The sequence below is a fragment of the Symphodus melops genome (assembly GCF_947650265.1).
Source record: "Symphodus melops genome assembly, chromosome: 2".
Lineage (NCBI taxonomy): Eukaryota > Metazoa > Chordata > Actinopteri > Labriformes > Labridae > Symphodus > Symphodus melops.
This window is the reverse complement of record NC_136692.1, coordinates 22,187,643-22,210,547: the sequence shown is the minus strand read 5'-3', so window position 1 is coordinate 22,210,547 and position 22,905 is coordinate 22,187,643. Positions and strand designations below refer to the sequence as shown.

General features: G+C 40.4%; 1 protein-coding gene across 2 annotated transcripts in view; it reads right to left on the bottom strand.

Annotated features, from left to right (window-relative positions):
- The window catches only part of sorcs3a (sortilin related VPS10 domain containing receptor 3a), a 215,332-nt gene that overhangs the window by 58,658 nt on the left and 133,769 nt on the right, over positions 1–22,905 (bottom strand). For both annotated transcript variants that reach the window (XM_079337755.1, XM_079337756.1), the window contains 5 exons: positions 15,288–15,361; positions 13,032–13,096; positions 12,244–12,362; positions 5,048–5,137; positions 2,891–3,070 (listed from right to left, as the gene is read on the bottom strand). In XM_079337755.1, the coding sequence (XP_079193881.1) occupies positions 2,891–3,070; positions 5,048–5,137; positions 12,244–12,362; positions 13,032–13,096; positions 15,288–15,361 (528 nt within the window). The remainder of the gene's footprint in view (positions 1–2,890; positions 3,071–5,047; positions 5,138–12,243; positions 12,363–13,031; positions 13,097–15,287; positions 15,362–22,905) is intronic.

The window sequence follows — 22,905 nt, the reverse complement described above, 5'->3', positions numbered from 1 at the left end:
ATACTTCTCCAGAGTTCTCTCCTTTACTGGGTGTTGAGGGACAACTTTAAGAATAGCCTTTTATTTAGCCTACATGAGTCTTTTTATTGGTTAGCAGGAAATTACTTGATGTGCATGAACAAAATAATAGTTTGTATGACTAGTTTGCAGTATGCTTTGTGAGTTTGAGTACATCAATCTGAGTACCAGCTTGATCCTGATGATCTAACACCCTCCACTGAAACCACTTCACATCTTCAATCAGTCATTCAAAGCAGTTTGTATCGAGATGAGGGGGATGCAGGGTTTTTGATGCACCGCGAACCCAAGCCAATCAGACTGATAATTGCCAGAGAGCCACCTGCTTAACCACCATCAGTCTGATGGGAAGTTTAGTGGGTGATGCAGAGCCCTGATGTCAACAGAAAATTAGTTTTCACAACAAAGCCTCCTGATTACAGAAATTGCCCTTATCCAATCTGATTGACAATAAAATAATCTTCCTAATTTAGAGGGTAATTCAGCAATTTTCAGTGTGAAATAGCATAATTGATTTTAGGGAGGAAGATGGAAGGAGAACAGAGACCCAAATGGCAAGAGACAGGACTTGTAAGAGGAAGAACAAAACAACTTTCGCATACTCTGCTTTCTCCCCTCTTGTCTGACTCAAGCTGTATGTTCTGTCTGGAACATTAGGTCTGTGAGGAGCAGTTTGTCAGAGTCACAAAGCAATAAATGGGATGAGTTCCACAGCATATATCTTCCCGTGTGTAATGGGTCTGATACTAGAAACAGCAGAGTATCATCCTTCTCTTGTTTAGGTTCTGATCAGGAACAGAGCTCCGACCACCACACCTGATCATCTCATACTGCATGCGCTGGAATGCCTGAACTACTGCTGCACATCAATGGGAGCTGGACACGCACACGCGCACACACGTGCGCGCACACACACACACACACACACACACACACACACACACACACACACACACACACACACACACACACACACACACACACACACACACACACACACACACACACACACACACACACACACACACACACACACACACACACACACACACACACACACACACACACACTGTGCTGGAGAGGTAATGGCATTGTTAATTACCATACCGCTGCCACTGCTGCTGGCCAATATCTCACTTCCTTTACTCTTTCAGTCACACCTGCCAGTGTGGGAGTGATAAAATGGGTTCAACAGGGAGTAGAGAAGGAGGGAATTTTACCACACTGCCATGAATGCTAATACAAACACATTCTGTGGCTATCCAGTAAGCTAACAAGGTCATTACAAGTCCAGAGGTGCATGGCAGTGAGCCCCATTAAGCATGTTCTTCATACTGTTATTTTCTGCTGTCAGGAAGATTGATGACCACTGCAGCTTGTCTTTGTATGCAAACCTGTAAAACAAGTAACTGCTACACAAACTCTACTCTTCTCTCAACTGTGTATGCAGAGCAAGTAGAGAGAAAACAATACACTGAATCTGCATTCTATAAAATAACTTTAGCCAAATTGTAACAATCATAATTTGATGATATTGACGGATCGAGAGAGGTTTAACAATATCACGTCAGATAAGGAGGTGTTGGATATCCATAGGATTAAAAGGGAAAAAATGAGCATGAATAAATGTTTTTCTGAGCATATGTTGTTCATAACCAATTTAGGCAATTTGCAGCTGTATACAGATGTGAACTAGAGACAATAAGCAAAATCCTTTGTTTTTAGTTTGCAGGTAACCCTTTTGATCATTTTAATTAGATGTGGCCTTTCATTTCCACAACCTCAGAGGTAAAAAATTAAACCAAAGTGAATGTGTAAAAAAACTGCAGTACACACCCCAAAATGAAATACCCATTTTGAATGCAGAAGTAAACATGTTTCTTACAGCCTGGCACAAATAATATAACTACTTAGGTCTGAATAATCTATGCCTTAATCTGCACACGTTGTACGGGGGTTGTAATTTTTTATAACTCATCCGTTTGATTTTATGAAGGTTAAAGGGCATAGCTCATTTGACTGATGGGCGGGCTTGTTGTAGCTGTTTGACAGGAGGTTTAAGGGCCTAACCTTAGCTCCAGCTGTTTGAGGTTGACCAAAAGTCAGTTTGAATAAGTACTTCCAATCTAGAGAACACCATCATTTGGCTTTGATTGTCCATTTCAGAAACCCATGGGTGATGCAGCCATATGGCTGAATCTGAAACTATTCATACTTAATGTGATTTCACATTGAGTAAGTATGATCTGCATTGAGTATGCAATTTTGCGTATGTGAAAAATGGATGTATACTAGATTGGCCAGATTTTTTTAAGCATTAAACAGGAGCACACTGATCATACTATACTGGCCCATAATGCATTGTGGCTTTTATATAGTGTCCATTGGCAGAGCTCACCAAGGGAATAAAAGTAAATGAAAGTAATGGATTGATGAACTGTGTATTGTTGTTGAATTTTATTTATGAACAGATGATCATGCTAGCTTGATACTAGCTTATCCAACGTAGCTCAGACCAGAAGTAAACAAGTGACTCACAGTCTGTTGCTAAAAGCATACTAACTAGGTTGGTATGCTGTATGCAGAATGTGTTGTTTTAGTATGTCGTCTGCAGAACATCAGCATGTGGTTTCAGGCACAGCCTATATATCCATGTATTCATGTGTAGAGTTGTGGATGTTTTGTACATTCAGGGATCAGCACCCATTTAAAAAATGTGCTCTAATCTGTATTAGTGCAGACGTGTGGGTATTTTATGGCAAAATGTAAGAAGGTGAGAAAGTAATAGTCCCTGAAGCTTCCCATTGATTCAATCGATGAAAATCTCACTGTATGTTTCCCCCCAGGATGACCAATTTCTTCTGTAGCCTACCTCATACAGGTCCAACATCTGGTTTCCTCCGATTCCCCTTGTAGTCTTGACATTTTCCATGGCCAAGGTGAAGTAGATCCCTCTGGTGTCAGACAGGTAGAGGTTATAGGTGTCGTTCTGGTTCCACTCCTGCACTGCCGCAAACACTTGCTTCTCATCGGTGCTGACAATGTGTAAATCCTATCAGGGAGCAGGGAGAGATTAAGAGGAGTTATGACTGGAGGCGGGAAGGTGACGGATAAGAACATGCTGACCCTGTGGGACTGGTCATGAGATCAATGCTGTGGTACAAATATAAATGGTTGATGACATACTGTTCAGTGTATAGCTCACCCTGGAGTGTTGTACCATTGCTAAAACTATGACTTTAAAAGGACAAAGTTCCAGATTTAAGGGGTATGTGTGTGGAAAAGAACTCAGAGACGCCTGAGGCTTGAGAGCAGATTTTTAAAGCAATCTACATAAATTTGCCGTTTTGACAGAATAAAGCTGAAAAGCTCCAAGGAGTAAGACTGTGACACCTCATCAAGCCTATTTTTAATTAACCCTGAGATTCTAAATTACATTTATTTTTCCGTCACAGAGTTACAAGTAGAACTTAGCCAATATTAGTCAAATGACATAATCAAGCTAGCCTTACAATGACATACTGGTGTTGCAAAATTTCTTCTTAATAATGTTGAAATATAAAGTTTTCATAGAACACATTGTGTTAAAAACAACGTTTACAATACCAATCGTTCTGTGCACATGTGATTTAGCAAAATGGCTGACGACTTGGTTGTGAGCATTAGAATTGGCTAAGAATGTATTGTTATGTATTATATAATTAAATCAATCAGTCAGTCTATATTTGTACAGCCCCAATGTATAGCAAATGTTATCTCATGATCTTGAGAAATTAAAATACCATATCCGTTGTTATTTTAATTGCAAAGACAACAAACATTAATCCATCGTGAGCACTCAGTAACATTTGAAAAAGTTACAGTGGCAACTAAAAAATTCCTTTAAGTGGTTGAAACCTTGAGCAGAATCAGACTCATGATGAACACCCATCTTCCAAACTGTGTTGGGCTTGGAAAGCGGAATTATTGTAGAAAGTAGTTTGGAAGAAAGTGTCTTTACAAAGTTGCTAAAGCATCAGAATAAATATGTTTAAAAAACAATTCGAAATGTGTCATTTTTCTCCCCTCTTTAAAAAAGGGTATCTGTAACAGTCTAAAACATATACCGTAAATTCCGGACTATAAGCCGCTACTTTTTTCTCACACTTCGAGCACTGCGGCTTCTACTCCGGTGCGGCTAATGCATGGATTTTTTATGGGGGACAATGAGCTTCTGCCGCAAAAACATTTGACTTCGTCACGTCGGATCTTAATATCAGTCATTTTGCGCTTCATGCACGCACCCTCATGATGGAAAACACACGGAGAAATACATATGATGCAGCTTTCAAGTTAAAGGCGATCGACCTGGCTGTCAAAGAAGCTAACAGAGCTGCTGCACGTTAATATGACACTGACAGCGACAACAAGAGACTGAGGAAGTGAGTAATGAAGTCATTCTGAGGCAGTGAATGGATGGACTTTTTCTTGTGAAATATATTACGGTCATCTTTTTCATCAGCCGTGTTACAGACACCGTCGGCTAGGCTTCGTATTGTAACGGTTCATGTTGCAAAGTCAGTAGTTGATAATGTGTTCATAATTCCGATTATGTGGAGAGTCAGTGAATGCACCAGCGAGAACGTGTTGAGTGGCTGTATGAGAGAACGCTGGGGGAGAGAGTTGGATTGTTACGGCAAGTTATGTGTTGCTCTCTGCTGTAAACGGCGTGGTCACGGCCGACAGTGATCGGGTTATTAAAAGTTATTATTTGAACGCTCTCGTCATCCTTTAACGTCCGTACGGACGCTACAGTATTTGCGGATGTTACCGGTAGCCTACGTCTGTGTAAATAGCTCTTGTTATAGCGTGGACACCTGCGGCTTATAATCAAGTGCGGCTTATATATGTACAAATACATTTATTTACTTATTTTTAGCCGGTGCGGCTTATATCCAGGTGCGCTCAATGGTACGGAATTTACGGTACTATTAGTCAGATTCCACTTGTGGAAATATAAATGAAATTGTCTAATAAAACTGCAACTTACCTTTGGCAAGGAGTATTTGGGGAGTTTGGTTTGTATAAACGATTCTCTCTTGTAGGACACATAATAGGTGGCTCGCCCCGATGTAGGAACCTACAAAACAAAACAAACCACTTTGACTTAAAATCCCCAAGTAATTCTAGCTTTGTTGCAGCAACAATATACATGTTTTTCATTTTAAGCTCAGCTGCTGCTCAAATACAGAGGACACCTTGTATCAAGGCCTTGACTAACCTCATTACTGACAGCAAATCATATTCTCTCCAATCAATTACAGTGGTGGATGATAGCACACATCAATCTCTCTTTCTCTCTATCTCCGTCCTGCTGGCTTTCAAATAACTTTTCCCAAAACAGTTTTTTTTTCTTCCTTCGACTTTACCATTTATAGCCGTCACCTGGTTTGCATTCAGAGAATGCTGCCCTCTCAATGCACTTAGTGGTTTCAAAGTGGACTTTGGTAAATATCTCTTAGGACAATCAATAGTCTCATTATTCTTTGTCAAGAGAAATCTTTACGTTGCCTAACCAAGCCTCATCTGACGTCTCAGAGGGTAAAAAGGTGTCCTTAATGGTCTAGACCCATTGCAAACACTCCAAGCTGTTTGGTGTTAGCTTATGCAGCAAGACAACAGAGGGCTGGTGGGTGTTGGAGCTTTGTCATTAGCCTCGAGGCTACGGAAGCCAAGCACATTATACACATACAAACACATAGAGCCACGAAGAGTAAAGTCAGCCGGCAGCTTTGTAATATACTTTTCCCTTTTGTCAATAACGACATTGAACTCAGTAACGGCAAACCTTCAAATCAAACTTGTGGCTCTCTGCTAAGGAGGAATGATATCAGCATTAATGTTGTATGACAGGGCTGATTCTTTCACTTATCTTGTAAGTGCTAAAATAAGAGAAAACAAGCCAGGAGAGGAAATATAGAAGGGTAGTACTACTGAACAGTCCCACATGCAATCGAATAAAGGAGCGGGAGATCGATGGCAGAGTAACCAGAGGCAGTTTGAACTTTAAGAGAAATTGGTATGATTGATTTTCTTCCCCTCCCATCCCTTTCAGGATCTTTCGTCTGTGACGCATTATGTGTTTAAATGTGGCGGTGCAAGAAGTGAAGGGGGAGGTTTAGGTTGAGTGCTTGTGAGTTTACTTGAGAGACTTCAGAGAGGTCAAACAGCACTGAAGGTTCTTTGGAGTTTCTTTGTCTTACGTGCTGCCAAGACCAGTAAGAGTTCTGGAGGTATGACTTTCCTGTAAGGTAAGTTGGTATCTGAAAAGTCCCATTTCTTCTCTGAACAAAACATTAAGTTGGATTAGAGAGCTTGGAATGCAAGACCACAACTACTATCAGCATTTTGGAGTTATTGCTATTCAGGCTCCATGCCAATTTAGATCTAACCTTTTAGTGACTTCATATGACTAAATTTGTTTCCCTATACTGGGCATATTTTGGTATTTGTCATGTAATAGTTTAGAAAATGTAGGCTACGTTATGTTACATTCTTGCAGCTTTAACATTTTTAAAGCTGATTTAGGCTGCCAAATTTGGCCTTGGTGACATTGCTTAAAAACTACATCAATGCTATTATTAGTATAATGTCATTAATATAGTAATAAGAAAATGAGATAAGATTAACCTATTTTTCCTGTTAAATTAATGCTGCATATAAAAAGCTTGGACAGATTATCGCACATAAGGATTGTCTTTTTAAAAAATTATTGCATACAAGTGAAAGTATAATTCCATCCATTATCTTAACCGCTTTTGCCGTTTGGGGTCGTGGTAGGCTGGAGCCAGTCATTTGGGGAGAGGGGGGATTAAAAGTATGTGTTGTTGTTTAAAAGTCAATCACAGGGCTGACATACTGGACAGAGAGAGTCAACCAGCCACACATTCACACTTACGGGCAATTTAGAGTCACCAATTCATCTAACAAGCATGTCTTTGTACTGTGGAAAACATGCTAACTCCACACATAAAGGCCTTGTATACAGGGATACAAATCATGGACCTTCTTGCTGTGAGGTAAGAGCGCTAACAAATGCACCACCCGGCAGCCCAAAAGTGAAAGCAGTGACTCACTTTCAGCACTTGAGATGGATTCAGCTTAGCAGAGGCAGATGTCAGACTTTGAGACACTGGGTGAAAAAGTCTCGAATCGAGGGAATCAACATGTGGGGATTTTATTATTTTTTTTAAGATAATGGTGGTTATTTTTTCTGTGAACAGCTCTTATAGCTCCATATTGGAAGAACGCACACTTTGACAGGTGAAGAGGTTAGCAGACTAAAGCAAATATGTAGATTTGTATCTTAAGCACAGGTGCTGGAAGCACATTTAGCAGACATGACCACAACAGTTGTTCAAGGTAAATTAGAATGAAATACAGTATGTGTTGTGGTAGACTAGCCGTGTAATTGTGCTGACTTTCCCAGTCGACTTTTAAATGTATGAAACTTAATTTGAATAATGTCAAAAGTGAATAATATTCATTCTGTGGACTAAATTAAAATGAAACCCATAAATTGCATCTGCACTACTTGAAATTCAGCACATTTTTTTCAGATTTGTCTGTCACACAAATCATGATTACAATAATGTACCAGGCAGTGACTGGGATGAATATTAAAAGTATTTTAGTCCATCAACAAATTCAATAATAATAATTATGCTTCAGTTCAGGGAAAATATTTTTTTATTTGCCCTAATTTGTACATAAAGAAGACACTGGACATCAAACTTTTGCTTTGAAGGCACATTGGATTTCTTGGTAGAAATGTGGTCACATTAAAATGCTTTAATTATATTTCAATATGAATCTTTAATGATTTGAATGGTTTTTGAGCAGAACAAAACCTATTGTGAAAAAAATGAAATAAACCAACCCTCAGTTCTGAATATTTTTTTAAATTTTAACTTCTTAATTATTTTTTGTTTTGTTTTAACTTACTAAATGACTCGCCCCTGAACTGCTACCTTATCATGGAGGGGGAGTTTGAGTACCCGAATGATCCTTGGAGCTATGTTGTCAGGGGCTTCATGCCGCCAGCAGGGTCTGCCAAGGCAAACAAATCAAATCAATCAAATAACCCCGATGACGACTACAGCAATAAGGACCGTGACGCCGACTGGCATGACGCAGCCGGGGCCCTACCCTGGAGCCCTGCCCAGGTTTGGGGCAGTCAATGGCAGGGGCCTCGGCCACCTGATCCCCTGACAAAGCTTCTGGCTTTTGGGACATGGAATGTCACCTCACTGGGGGGGAAGGAACCTGAGCTTGTGCGGGAGTTTGAGAGGTACCGGCCAGATATAGTCGGGCGCATCTCCACACACAGCTTGGGCTCTGGAACCCAGCACCTCGAGAGGGGTTGGTCTCTTCATTTCTCTGGAGTTGCCCACGATGAGAGGTGGCAGGCTGGTGTGGGCTTGCTCATAGCCCCACAGCTCAGCCGCCATGTGTGAGAGGGTTGCATCCCTACGCTTTTCGGACAACAGAGTCTCTCACTGTTATCTCAGCACAGCAGTGGAGTCCCTGGGACGGGTGCTGGACAGTGCTCCGAATGGGGACTCCATTGTTCTACTGGGGGACTTCAACACTCATGTGGGTAACGCCCGTGAGACTTGGAGGGGGGTGATTGGGATGAACGGCCTCCCTTATCTGAACCCGGGCGGTGTTTTGTTATTGGACTTCTGTGCCAATCATAGTTTGTCCATAACAAACACCTTGTTCGAGCACAGGGGTGCCCATAAATGCACGTGGCACCAGGACACCCTAGGCCAGAGGTCGATGATAGACTTTTGTGGTCGTGTCGTCTGACCCCCGGCCGTGTGTTTTGGACACTCGGGAGAAGAAAGGGGCTTAGCCGTCAACTGATCAGTGAGTTGAATGCGACGGGTGAGGAAGCCGGACAGACTCTGCGGGCCTAAACATGTAGTGAGGGTCTGTTGGGAACGTCTGGCAGAACCATCTGTTAGTGAGGCCTTTAACACCCATCTCCGGGAGAGCTTTTCACAGATCCCAAGCGAGGCTAGCGACATTGAGTCCGAGTGGTCCATGTTCTCCACCTCCATTGTTGAAAAGGCTGCTCCGAGCTGTGGTCGCAAGGTCTCTGGTGCCTGTCATGGCGGTAATCCCTGAAGGGAGGCTGTCAGGCTGAAGAAGGAGTCCGATCTGGCATTGCTAGCTCATAGAACTCCTGAGGCAGCTGACGGGTACCAGCAGGCCAGGCGTGCCGCAGCCTGGGCTGTTGTGGAGGCAAAAACTCGGGCCTGGGAGGAGTTTGGGGAGGCCATGGAGGAGGACTTTTAGACGAACTTGAGGAAATTCTGGCAAACCGTCCATTTCCTCAGGAGAGGAAGCAACCTCAACTAGGGATCTTGTCAGACAGTTCAATTCAACTCAAAAAACTTTATTTGTACAGTGCAACTATATTAAAAAATGTAACCAATCAACAAGAATAAAGTGTAAAAGAAGAATAAGTGTCAGGGTGTTAGTACAGGTTAGAATCCAATCACAGAGTTAGATACGAAGAACAGCAGAGAGGAAAGTGTCTAGATGTTAGTACAAGTTAAAAACACAAGTCACAGTTAGATACAGAGGACAGTGTTGATGTGAGATGCATGTATCAGATGAAAGCAGACATGTGAACAGGTGTATATGATGTAAACGTGCAGTAGACTGTTGAAACAGGTATAAACAGAACTGTAGTGCAGAAAAAGATAAGTGGACAGGGATCGGACTAAGATGTGATCAGACATGATACTTCGGGAATACTTGAAGGAATACTTCAAGCATCTCCTCAATCCCGCCGTCACGTCTTCCACTGAGGAAGCAGAGGCTGAGCTCTCAGAGGTAGACTCGTTCATTACACAAGCTGAAGTCACCAAGGTGGTTGGCAAGCTCCTCGGTGGCAAGGCACGGGGGGTGGATGAGATTCGCCCTGAGTATCTTAAGTCTCTGGATGTGCAGGGGCTGTCATGGTTGACACGTCTCTGTAACATCACGTGGAGGTCAGGGACAGTGCCTTTGGACTAGCAGACCAGGGTGGTGGTCCCTCTTTTCAAGAAGGGGGATCAGAGGGTGTGTTCCAACTACTGGGGAACCACACTCCTCAGCCTCCCTGGGAAAGTCTATTCCAGGGTACTGGAGAGGAGGATCCAGCCGTTAGTCGAACCTTGGATCCAAGAGGAACAATGCAGCTTTCGTCCTGGCCACGGAACACTGGACCAGCTCTACACTCTCCATCGGGTGCTCGAGGGTTCATGGGAGTTCGCCCAACCAGTCCACATGTGCTTTGTGGATCTGGAGAAGGCGTTCAACCGTGGCGTCCTGTAGGGGGTGCTCCTTGAATTTCCCTCGGGATCAATAAAGTATCTATCTATCTATCTATCTATCTATCTATCTATCTATCTATCTATCTATCTATCTATCTATCTATCTATCTATCTATCTATCTATCTATCTATCTATCTATCTATCTATCTATCTATCTATCTATCTCCAAGAGTATGGGGTCCGGGGCCCTTTGCTCAGGACGGACCGGTGCTATGACCCGCTTTGTTGATTACCATGATTAGTCTCTCCTGTGTCATTAGACTCATCTGTGTCTGATTACCCCATGTCTATTTAGTCTCTGTTTTTGTTACCCTCTGTGTCAGTTCATTGTAGTTTGTTGGTCCAGTGTGTGTTTTGGTACCCTGTCTTCTTGGATCATTTGGATTTTTACTGTTCCTCATTTTTGTTTTTGAACAGTAAGTTTTTGTTTCTTGTCTTGGTCTTTTTGTTTGAATAAATATTTTGTTTTTTCTGTACATGGGTCCTCCTCCCTGTTTTCTGCCCGTTACTGTGACAATGACAATTCATTCAATAAATGACGGGAAGAAAAGAGAGGCCCTTTTTAATGCCTTGGTTTTCTGATAAGCTAAATATTCTTTTTGTTATATTCAGAGTTGTCTGCTAAAACTTGAAAATACTGCTCGTTCATTTGCCTCTCTTACTAAAAACCTATTTTGCACTTGCAGCCATCCTGTTTCTGTCCAAACTCTCTGTGATATAAACCAGTAGAACATGCAAAAGCCTGACTGAATAACTACCGCCTCTACAAGGTTTGCACCTCTTACAATTCACACAAATATTCTTGGTAAATCACCTGCAAAATGCTCACAAACCAAACGTGCAATCTTTTGGAGTGAACTCGCTATTTAGTACTCTTTAATTGGGATCTTAGTAAATCAGGGCCCGTGTGTTCTATTTGACAGATGGTTGTCAAACCCTTGTGCTGCTTGCTTTGGTAAGCCAATTTGATGTAAGCTGTTGATCAATAATCTGTGATCAACAGTAGATCAGATAAAAGATAGATCAATAAAAAGAGCCACACTTTTTTTTTTTTTTTTTTACAATCGATGGCTTCAATAATGTCATGTAAAACCTTTCGTGCAGGTGTAACAGTGCTTTGTTGTTTTCTAAAACCTGACATTTAAAAAGGACATTATTATTCTACAAGAAGTCCTTCCATTGATCACTTATGATTTTCTCAAACACAGAATGTAATGTTTTGAAATTGGCCTGTAATTATTTACAATGGAAGGTCCACCTCCTTTAAACAGGGGAAGACCAAAGGCAGATTTCAAGACCTTTTTTAACTCAACGCAAGCTGAGCAAATCAAAAGTAGAAGGTACGAAATGAAGTGTACGGCAAAGTGTACATTAGCCGAAGCCCTCTCCTGGCTGTTTCATTCTATGATGTCCTTTAAATCAGCTTATCACATCTTAGTAAATCAAGATCCTTCATTCCAAGTCATAAGATGATGAAGATAACATGAAACTAATTAACTTCACACCCACATCTCATAGAAGACAATTAAGGGAATTATATTGACTCCCTAATGTACAGGTCACATCCTCAGGTTTGATTATCTATACATAGCAGGCCACTAACTTGTGTTTCTGCTTCTTTGATTAGTCTCGTCTCTTTTCAAGTAGAAAGCAATAACTTAGAGATACTTGGAAAATGAAGACACATGATTACACAGTATATCGGTGTGAACAACTGACTATTCATAGAATGAATCATACAATTCATACAAGTCAATTAGACATAAACACCCAGATATAATAGAGAAGTTCTCTCAGGGTTTAGCATGATCCATCATGTATCCCATCGTCAGTGGGACTGACAGTTTAGAGCCCTACCTGTATGAATATGTAGTCGTCTTGAACCACCAAAGAGCTGATGTCAATGTATCCGGGGAATGGGTAGTTCCTGTTAGCTTCTGTGCACATCTGCACTCTGCATGTCACATATTGCACATCTGTCAGAGACATAGAAGGCAGAGGTTAAATAAGCAATCCAAAGTGAGCATTCATCAGATTCATTCTATAGAGCTGTAACAAGAGAGTAATTGTGGGCATCATCCGCTGCAGCTGACTTTTTCTCAGATATATAAGTATTAAATAATTTGTCTTGCTTGTGTGAGACATCAATAAAATACAAGAGTGTGTGGGTAGGGTTCAACTTCACCTGTCTATGTGGTATGACATGTTCTCTGACTAATTTGCTTTTCCTTCCAGCACAAGATTTATTCTTATTATGTGTGCCACAGACAAGCAGCTCCGCCTGTCAATCATATACCAGTAATATGAGATAAAAGCAAGGCTCTTTTTTTTTTTTTTTTTTTTTTTTTTACAGTGACACTGCTTCAAAATCACAAGCTGGCATAAACAGATCCACCTATGTCACCTATAGAAGACCTGTGTGCTTCAGTCAGTCAGAGTTATAGAGCTGACATTCAGAAAAGGGAAGAAGATGAAGAAAGGCCATATTAATCAGAAATCCTGCTTTGGGTTTATTGGTGGGGCGAGCCGTTGCTGTTTCCCTGGGGACGCCAGATTTTCTCCAAAGGGAATTCATTCCTATAGAGACCTGTTCATTACTCTTTGATGTGTGTGCTTGTTGTGCACTGTCTGTAGGAGACACTTACTTCCATCGGGTGTATGAGCCTCCATGTGAACCAGATCAGGCTCCTTGTCGAGGCCCGAGACAGACCTTTGAAAGAGTGACAGACCATGGGAGAATACATCATCATAATGACAACGAATTGAAAGGGATACAAAGCACAAAAGACGGTGAAAAAAGATCAGAGCATATTCAGAGGGACAGCGGAGGAGGAAACAGGATGAAAGGCCAAGGATTCTAAGGTATTCTGCTCTACTCGCTGCTATTTTTTTTTCCAGTTAGAAAAAAAAAGATGAAGTTTCTAGTTTGAAACCTGCTCACAAAGAAATGCAATAAATGTCCATGAAAAACAGAAGTACTTGGTGATAACATTTAATTTTAATTTCCTGCAAGGGAAATGGCAAAGATGCAGATGCAAAGTGCATACAGGACAAACAAGACATTTTCTTCCACTGACTGAAACAAGCGCTTTGACTTATGATGCATCCACACAGTGCTTGTGTCAGTTCCTTTGTCAGTTGGATTTTTAGAAGATCTCTATGAGGGTATTGGTCCAGCCTGTTGTTAGAGCATGCACCCCATGGCAGACCCTCATCTTTTACTGCAAGTAATCTATTACTCTGCTCAGCGACACTTCCTGTCCTATCTTAGTGTAAGAATAATAAAAACAAAAGTCTTGAAAACAATATGGCATTGTTGCACATGTAATATGTAGGATTAAAAAGGTGCATTGTTGATGCATTTTATTTCATAAATGCACATTGTTGACAGTACATTTTGTAACATTAACATAATAACATTATAATAAGGTCATTGAACAGGCCTGATTAGAAAAGAGGAATGTCTTTTTCAACAAGGGATTACAGGTGTTAAATTGTTTGTTGCAAAGCTTGGAATTTATACCGACTTTGTGGTCAAAGGACATGATCAATTTGGTATCAGACGTTTTGTGGTTTCTGTTTAAAGTGTTGACAAACAAGTTTCAGATGGATTTTATTGGAACAAGTTTTAACTGTGTGTGTGTGTGTGTGTGTGTGTGTGTCTTTACTTATGTATGTGTGTCTGTCCACTGCTATGTAGGCTTACTGACCGTCCGTCGTCTTTGTTTGAAAAAAAAAAAAAAGTAGTTGGAGAAGATTACTTTACACCACGATGTAACATACTGTTAAAGGTGCATGTCCATTTTCTGTGATTTATGTAAGATCAAACTGACATTTTCCTCGTATTCAAATTGTCCTATTATGGCAATTACATGCACAGCTACTCAAGACACGAACCCTTCCAGCAGAATACAAAAAGAAATAAAAACATCTTTCCCCCTCATCATTGCCTGGGTGATGAAGGGTGATGCCGACGTGAGTATATCTCTGTGTAAAATCTTGCTTTATTGTTCATTTCACTGCTTGTGGATTAGACCTGATGGACACAGCTTTACCATTGTGCCGATATTTCATATCCCTTGGAGGCTGATGAAGCCATTGTCCAAATACAGGCAACTGGAGTCCTGCCTAGCCATTGCTAGAGGCCCCTTCAGTGTGCAGATGTCCTTGAAAGGCCTTTGGCCGTGAAGGGTGAAGCCAACGATGCATTGTGCGGATTTTTTAGGATTATACCACAATCATGGCACGCAAGAAGCTCCAGATTTATGCAAGTTATAACAGTGGTTGTAGCCAACGGCGATCCCAGGCACTTCCCAATCACCTTAGAGACAGGGTTAGGAGCAATGAGATGGAATAGATCCGGGCCTACATTTGTGATGAGTGTGCACTTTCAAATATAGTAGGTACACTGCAGGGGGAGTGAGAAGAGGACATGACAGGAAAAGAAGTGACAGGGACGTCCTGGATCCATTATTAGTCATAGCTCCTCGTACTGTAACCAAGCTTCTGCACGTTGGCATCTGTGGGAAACCTGCCCCATGTCATTCTATTAGTTATGTGAAAATAATTATTTTGTATGCATGTACAATATGCCTGATATGAGCAGAGTGCATGTGAAAAATGAGGTGGAATGCCATCTCAGACTATGAATGCAAATGATGTTCTGGAGGAGGAGGATTAATCTCTAGCCTGATTGTATCAAGGAGTAGAAAATGTTCAGGATTTCAGCAGCATCACCAGTCAGTCAGACACCTTGTTCGAAGCCATCAGTATCACTTGCTCAGTGGCGCAGAACACGAGCAATGGTTTCTGCATTCCTGAGTAAACAAAACTTTGAAGGAGGGGGTAAGGAGTGCATTGAAAGAAAGATAAAAGGGAAGATGTGAGAGAGGATGACTCACCAGTAGAATCGGTTCGGCGTGACGCGTTCGTGTATGAGATGCCATTTTCTTCCAAAGTCCATAGAGCTGTACAACTGGAGGGAATATCAGAGAAAAAGAGACTCAGTGTTAGCATGACAAATTGTTACTTCTTCAGTGCTGCAGCGTCTAAAAAGACTGGCTGATTTAGAAGATGTAACAGTGATGAGTGAGCCTGAGACATGGCTGAATAATTCTACGGTGGAGGTTAGGCTGAGACCATAAAGCATCAACAAGAGAGATGAGCCAGCCATCATCATTACCCACTGTTCATTTAAGCTAACATATCGTCACTGATATAGGCATTGTAATTCACCTCTCCTCTTTTAAAATAGAGCCACAGGTTCCAGTTAGGCTCTTCATTGGAATAATAAATGATAGCCAAAAAAGAAATGACACTGAAGTGGCCACTTTCGGCATTATCAGCAAATAATCTGGTTTGATTCAGTAGGTTTCAAATGTTTCTTCAGTATGCTACTGTACAAAAACCTGCAGCCCTATAGAATGAGCGTGTATTGGTTCAAGGAATGATATATAGCACAGCTGACATGAAAGTGTAAAGAGTGTGTGCAGTGTGCAGTGACCCAATTTCTATGCACTAATTATTTTCTGTTGCTTTGGCAAACAATTAAAAACCCAGGTGCATTTCCCAACACTGTATTGATTGATTTTGCCAAAGGAACTCCTTTCTGCTTTCCCCTGCATTGCATTTTGTCCTTATAGCGCGGTGACCCTAGTTGAGCTCTATGCTAATGTCCCTACTTGCTTTCTTTCATCAATGCAAATCTCACACTAACTCAGATAAAAGGATATCAATTTGTCTCGAGATGCAATGTAATAGTCAGCTCCACATTGGCAATAGCTATCCGTGTCAGCAGGTGTGTTTTCCACATAAAAATGACACCATCCGTGTTCTCAAAACATGTTCAGCAAGAGTGCCCTCCATTTGCAGATTGCAGTGGTTATCTGCTTCTGATTGGAAATTGGCGTGATTCTGTAGCTCTTCACATGGTGCTGTCAAACCTCCATCATGTAATCAGCACTTGGAGGGCCATGTGTCTTTTTGGAGGGCTTGATAATGACCTGCAATGGCAGGAGAGCAAAGCATTTATCCCTGTGTCCAATGTCAGCATGGATCCAGAGAAAACATTTGTCCAAACCTTCATGAAATCAAACCCTGTCTAATAAACACTACCCATTGGCATCTATTTGAAAGAAAATTAGATTTCTTATTCCTCCAATTCCAGTTCCGTACGGCTCCCCATTGGAGCCGTTGTGCGGGTGAAACAGTGCGACAGGCAGGCTCCCTCATCACTTTGGACAGTGACATATGACGGCAGCAGGCAGGCTCAGCCTCTCCTCCCTCCATTCATCAGTTCAATGACATCTTAAATTTTAAAGCTTCTGAGCTGTCACAAAGTAAGCTTCATAGTTTCCCACTCACTACAATAAATCAAACACGTGGTAGGCCAGCTGCCACGCCACCGATGGAGTTGATGACGGCAGACAGAGCTGACAAAGGATGAAAGCTCAAACAGTGGTTGAGGAATTGCAGAAACCAGCTTCAAATTAATTTATTCTGGTGCATTCAGAAAACTTTTGGGTTGCTTGGACCTGTGCATTAACTTACAGGTAAGCATTGGAATACAGCTGAGGGTCCTGTGATGCAGTTCGTGAATTTGAAAGTTTTTGTTACCAAGGTTGGATTTTAGTAAAATGGCACGGGGGGGGTGGGTGGGGGGGCAAAGTAGTTTATTGCACATTATATTTAGTAAAATTGCATCATAAGAAAAACAAAATGTTTTATCTGTGGTTTGATATTGCTGGATGTATCCAGGTCTCAGGTGACATTCTTCATTGTCTTCCCAACATCTGTTTGAAAGGACTCAAATAAAAAAGCTATTTTTGATCAATCTTCTTCATCATCCACAATCTCACCTCGTGTGTAAGTAACTATAACTTGAATATGAATGAGAGCCTGTGTGGCTGCATGAATGCAGAGTGACTTTCTGCTGACAATTAAAATAGATGGGACATGTAACATTAAGACAGATGAAGGATGGCCTCGGAAAAAGCCTTCAGAATACTAAGACATTCAAATGGAATATAGCCTAATAGCAAAAAGAGACATACATAAAGGGCATTACAGTCTATAAAGTCATCCAGAAACCCATAGACTTACCTTTTCAGATCATAGCATACCCATGGCCCCTTTTATGTTTTTGGCCTTGCTTTGAATCAGTCTTTTAGATTAAGTTGTATATTTTAACATTTCACTTGCAACTCCCTTTTTTTTTAAATAATATTTGGTAAAATGACCAATGATTTGATTTCAAGCAATGCAGCCAAAGTTCAGACATAAATAAAAAAAAAGAATCCATGGAGTTCGGGCTGCTCTACAGAGTGAGTATCAGAATTCCAGGAATAATTCATGTAAATAGAGAGAGAGGCATAGCTAAACCAAATGTGTCTCACTGTGGTTCAGATCAGGATTCAGGTCTTTGATGGCCAGGTCCTACTCAAATATCCATTATAAACAGTGTTGCCTTCATCACATTTAGCCATCAAACAATTTAAAGCCTGCTGCAGGCAAGCATGCATAATAAACAGGAACTGTTCCACAACTCTTACTTTAGGAGTTATGCAGCGCAATTGGATTTTGTATAGGGAAAAAAACTTAAGGTTTATGTGTTTGTATTGGTTTTTCTTCTTAGTGCACTTTTATGGGAAACATAATCTGCATGGGGTGTCGAGGAAATCAAACAGAGATGTAGCTTAAATGTGAAATAAATTGATGTTGCCCCCTCACAGGAGAGCTTACACATCAATCTCTCAAAGATGAATTTCATAAGCCATGTTCATGCCTTTTTTCCCCCGTATAAATGTGTAATAAATGTACACCATTGACTTTTTTTAAAAATGTATTTCCTATTGTATTTGGTTGAGAGAATCCAGACTTCTCTACAGAAACCTTCTACCCTTGAAATCAATTAGAAAAGAGTCACAGTGTCTAGAGACATGTCCCCTGTGGATAGAATGACATGAGTTTTCATACTGCTCACACACACGCACAACAACAAAACGCCTGCTCCCAGTATCCGGCAACAACAAGCTACTTGTTCGCTGTGATGCTACTGTACCATCTACAAAAATATATGGCCACATACAACCATCTGAGATAATAATGATGTCTTTTCTCAACTCGGCCTGTGAGTTGGAAAAAAAAAACGGTGACAAGATGCTTAAAGACAGCGGGAGAGGGATGAACCATTATTCTCACAGTGGAGGATAAAATGTGGTGGACCTCTGCAACCAATTAGTGACAGGAAGCCCACGTGGGGCTGTTTTGTGACCTTGCACATGCCCTGTTCCCGCAGGATTTCTAACCATTGCTCAGTGCATTGATGCTCCATGCACCTCCAGCCTCCTCTTATACTGTGATTCTGATCACTCTTTCCAGCAACAATATTCTCTATTGACGGCCTGTCTGTTTCAGTATGCAATGCAAATAAGTCACTATTTTCCAGAAGGCAGTCAGAAGAAACTGGATACAATTGTTTATTATCTCCAATACTGTATTTATTTTTGTTTAAATGGTAACAGATCCAACCAGCACCGAACCCTGACTTCACACTTACTGAGATAATATAGCTTTAATATCAGACTTTTACTATAATTAAGTTTTATGATAATCCCATTTTTTCATCAAGTATAATTGCATTAAGTCCTCCACAAGGAATAAAAAGTAATCATGTTTTCCCACTTATCTCAGGTGATTTCTAGCCACACATTTTATGTCTGTATTTTAAGATACCTGAGAGAACTTTTCAGCCTCCAGCCCATTATTGCAGAGATGGATGGGATTTTTTTTTTTTTTTTTTTTACGAGTGCAATCGCTACTGACAATTAAACAAGAAAAGAAAAGAGCATAATCTCCTTTCAAAAAGTTTGCACCGATGAATCTATATTATTGAGACCTCACTGTCAGCTGACTGCAAGTAATGTTTTTGTTTTGTTGCAGAAAAACAGAAGGGGCGATTTTGGGGCAAAGTATTTAAAATGAAATACCTCTAATTAAAAAAAAAAAAATGTATACATCATAGTTGTACTTTAGAACTCCAAAAAATTGGTTGTGGAAAAAATTAAGTCTAAGTCAGTTTAAGGAGCTGGAGTGAGTAAGAAAAATGATTTCCTATCACAGAATACATTTTTATTCCAAGATTTGAAGACAAATATTTTAACGATGGGATTAAACTCAAATGAGAATACGGATCACTAAGCGCAAAAAACAAAAACAAAACATTTACCTATCTAAAGGCAGAATCTGAAAAATCAGACTCCTAAAGTAAATCCTTAGTTGGGGACCGGCCTACTTGTGTAACTGTTTTTATTAGCTTAAGAGTTATGAACGTTTAACCGGTTTCATTGTTATTCCACAATGTCAGTAGTATTCAGGCCTTACTGTTTGCTCAATGATAAATAACCGGACGGTTTCACTTGTGTTTAGCCATGAAAGTAAAAACAAAGGGAAAGAATAAACTTCTTCTTAAGCTGAGAACTGTTCCACTGTCTCTCTCTGACATGAAGTATGGCTCCTTTTCTGTCATGGCTTCCGTCCTAATGTTGGAAAAAATGTGTGTGAACTTGAATGCTATCTTTCTCCGACACACTGCTTCAACCAAGAGCAAAGTAAAGACTGTTTTTACCCCTTTTTTATGTTTGCACAGTTCAGCATTGCAGCTACACCGTGCCACCCAGAAAAGCTTTGCGCATTTAGATCAAAAGCACAAACAACTCCACCAACACAGAGAAGTTCTCAGAGAAAAAAAAAAAAACGAATCAAGATTTGGAAGTTATGGAAATGATAACTGCTGCATTATAACCCTATGTGTCCCACAATTACTATAAGTCACCTTTATAACCTCTAATTAAGTCTCCTATAAATTTCTGATGCATTGTACTGTGCTCTAAATCAAAATGCTTCTGTTGGCATCGCCCTGGTGTGTCTCATATGGGTGTGAGGAGGAGGGACTGTTTTTTTATTGCACAATTTATGGAGCTCTGCAAAGTAGACAGCAGTAAGGATGCTCCTACAGAGGGAGGTATAGGAAAGGTCTATGCAAACTGTCAGAGTGAGAGGCCGAAGGATGAGGGAAGTTTAGAGTGGAACATCCACTCTGAACGTCACCGTTACTCGAAGACAAAACCAGTACCTGTGTTCTGTTTAACCCAAAGACAACATGTCTCTGTTTAGATAGCAATTCTTTCTTTTCTTCTTACCACAGTGCTATAAATGAGCATTAAAAGTCAGATTAAATCGAGAATTAAGACTTTTTAACTGGTCATGAAGCAGTCTCATAAACAGTAAGAAGAGTGGCTGTTTTTACATATTATTTTAAATGACTATCATGGTGTCATAGGGTCAGGTTCCAACAAAACCCTTTACTGAAAAAAACAAACAAAAAAAACACCTTTATTTCTCAGGGACAGGTTCACCTTGAATGGCCAAATCTGGAGATTGGGCTAGTTGTCTTTCGTATTTTTTTAACCCCTTTATTTAACAATAATGATAATAACAATTTTGAGCTGCTGTAACACCCGAATTTCCCCCGTTGGGTAATCAATAAAGTTTAGTCCTTATCCTTAGCTGTAGAAATCCAGCTCACTTCCTGATTACTGCCAAGGTGCACAATGGCTGACCTCCTAGTGTCGCGCTAATGAGCTAACACTCTAAATTGGTGTAACTATAGGAACATGAACAATAGAATGCGTTCATAACATTTTCTCATTTTAAAAACAGCAGGAAAACATCAAGAGACATGACTTTTAATCATAGGTACACTGTGTTCTTGACTTAATGATTCAAGAAAAAAAGCTCTTGATGATGATCGTTGGAGTTAATATTCCATATTTATAGAAAATACATTTCGAAAAGTAAAGAGCATCCTGCAATATGAACTCTGGAGTTTTTAATCACTTGTTGCGTGAGCTTGCTCAACAAATTAAAATGTATCCTGTACGATTATCAGTGTCAAACACTAACATGGACCCAGTCAAGTATAACAAATGCATCCCCTGTGGCTTTGTGCTGACTTTCATAATGCACCGCCTCATCTGGTTTCCCTCAGTAATTCCTTGTTCAGCTATCTTGTTGCCTTCTAGCAACATAACAAATCATAGCAGGCGGCACACCTGCCTGGCAGCAACACAGGTACTGTTTGAACTCTCAAGATGACAGTGAGACGGGGACTTCAGTTCTTTATTCTGCTCAGATGACCCATCTCTGTAACGGCATGTGCTTAGGAAAAACTGCCACTGCTTTTTTGTTTTCATACATTTTGAGGGCCCATTATTTAAAGCTGCATATGTTGCATAACTCACTATAGTAGGGACATGTCGAGAACTTTTTACAAGGGTGGCTCAAATAAAGCAGTTGAAATGCACATATGCACACACACACACCACTTAATATCCATTAGTTAGCCTTTCTAACTTCAAAAATAATACCCACTTGATAAAACAAGCTTTGAAAACTCTCAAACCAACGCACGCAGGTGTCAATCATCAGCGTCGCCAACTTACATAAGCTAACCAGCAAGCTAAATCATACCAAACATTCTTTGGCGGCTTGGGGTCCACAGCTATTATATCTATTATATATGAAAGGTGTTTTTTGCTGCACTTCATCATTCAAACATGAAATGTTTGATTACGAATGAAATGTATTGGGATAACTCTTGTCCCACAAAAAGAGACAATGTTATTTTTATTCTTAGTAGTTCTTAACTCACATTTCACCACATTGGCATAATCAAAAGATAACATGACAATATCATTACATGTTTCTTTCTCAGCTAAAATCTCTTTTGCCCTTTGGTAATTATGTACATATGTGAGTGTAGAATAATAACATGTGGTGTTCCCCAAGGATCCATTCTGGGGCCCATATTTTTTGAAACATCGACATGTTGATTTTAAAATACCAGAACATCTCTTACCATTCTTAGCAGATAACACACATTTGTATATTGCAGTGTCATCTATGACTACAGTCCCATTCAACTTACAAAAAATAACTCCAGTGTGGAGCATCAGATTGAGCTGTGATCTGTGAGCTGTAATTGTGTCTTGTGCATTTGGCCCTTTTCAAACGTGGCCTTTTAACCCTTTCCTTCCTGCAGTCCAACACCAATTTAGTAGGCTAAAGCACAAAAGTGACGGAAAGAATGTGATGTAAGTAACTTTTCACATATCAATGGGCACATTTTTCTGATTCAGTTTTGCCAATGGCATCACCTACCACCACAGTATTGCTGTTCGGTCTTGAAATTGATGTGTGAGATTAAGTTTGGGACATTTTTCTTTTATTTTGAGCATAATGTGATATCAAGAGAAGGATCTGTTTTGCTGTCAGACTCTGAAGGTTGACTAGAAAAGAAAAACATTTGTCGAAAGATTTTGAAAAAAAATACATAAAAAACAGTTTAATAATCTAAGATGATGTCATTTTTTTTCATCTGAGATGCGTGGTTTGAGTTATTTCTTAGATCAGATGTTTCTCATTATGTTGAGGCTCAAACTCTGTTCAAGTTGTGCTTTT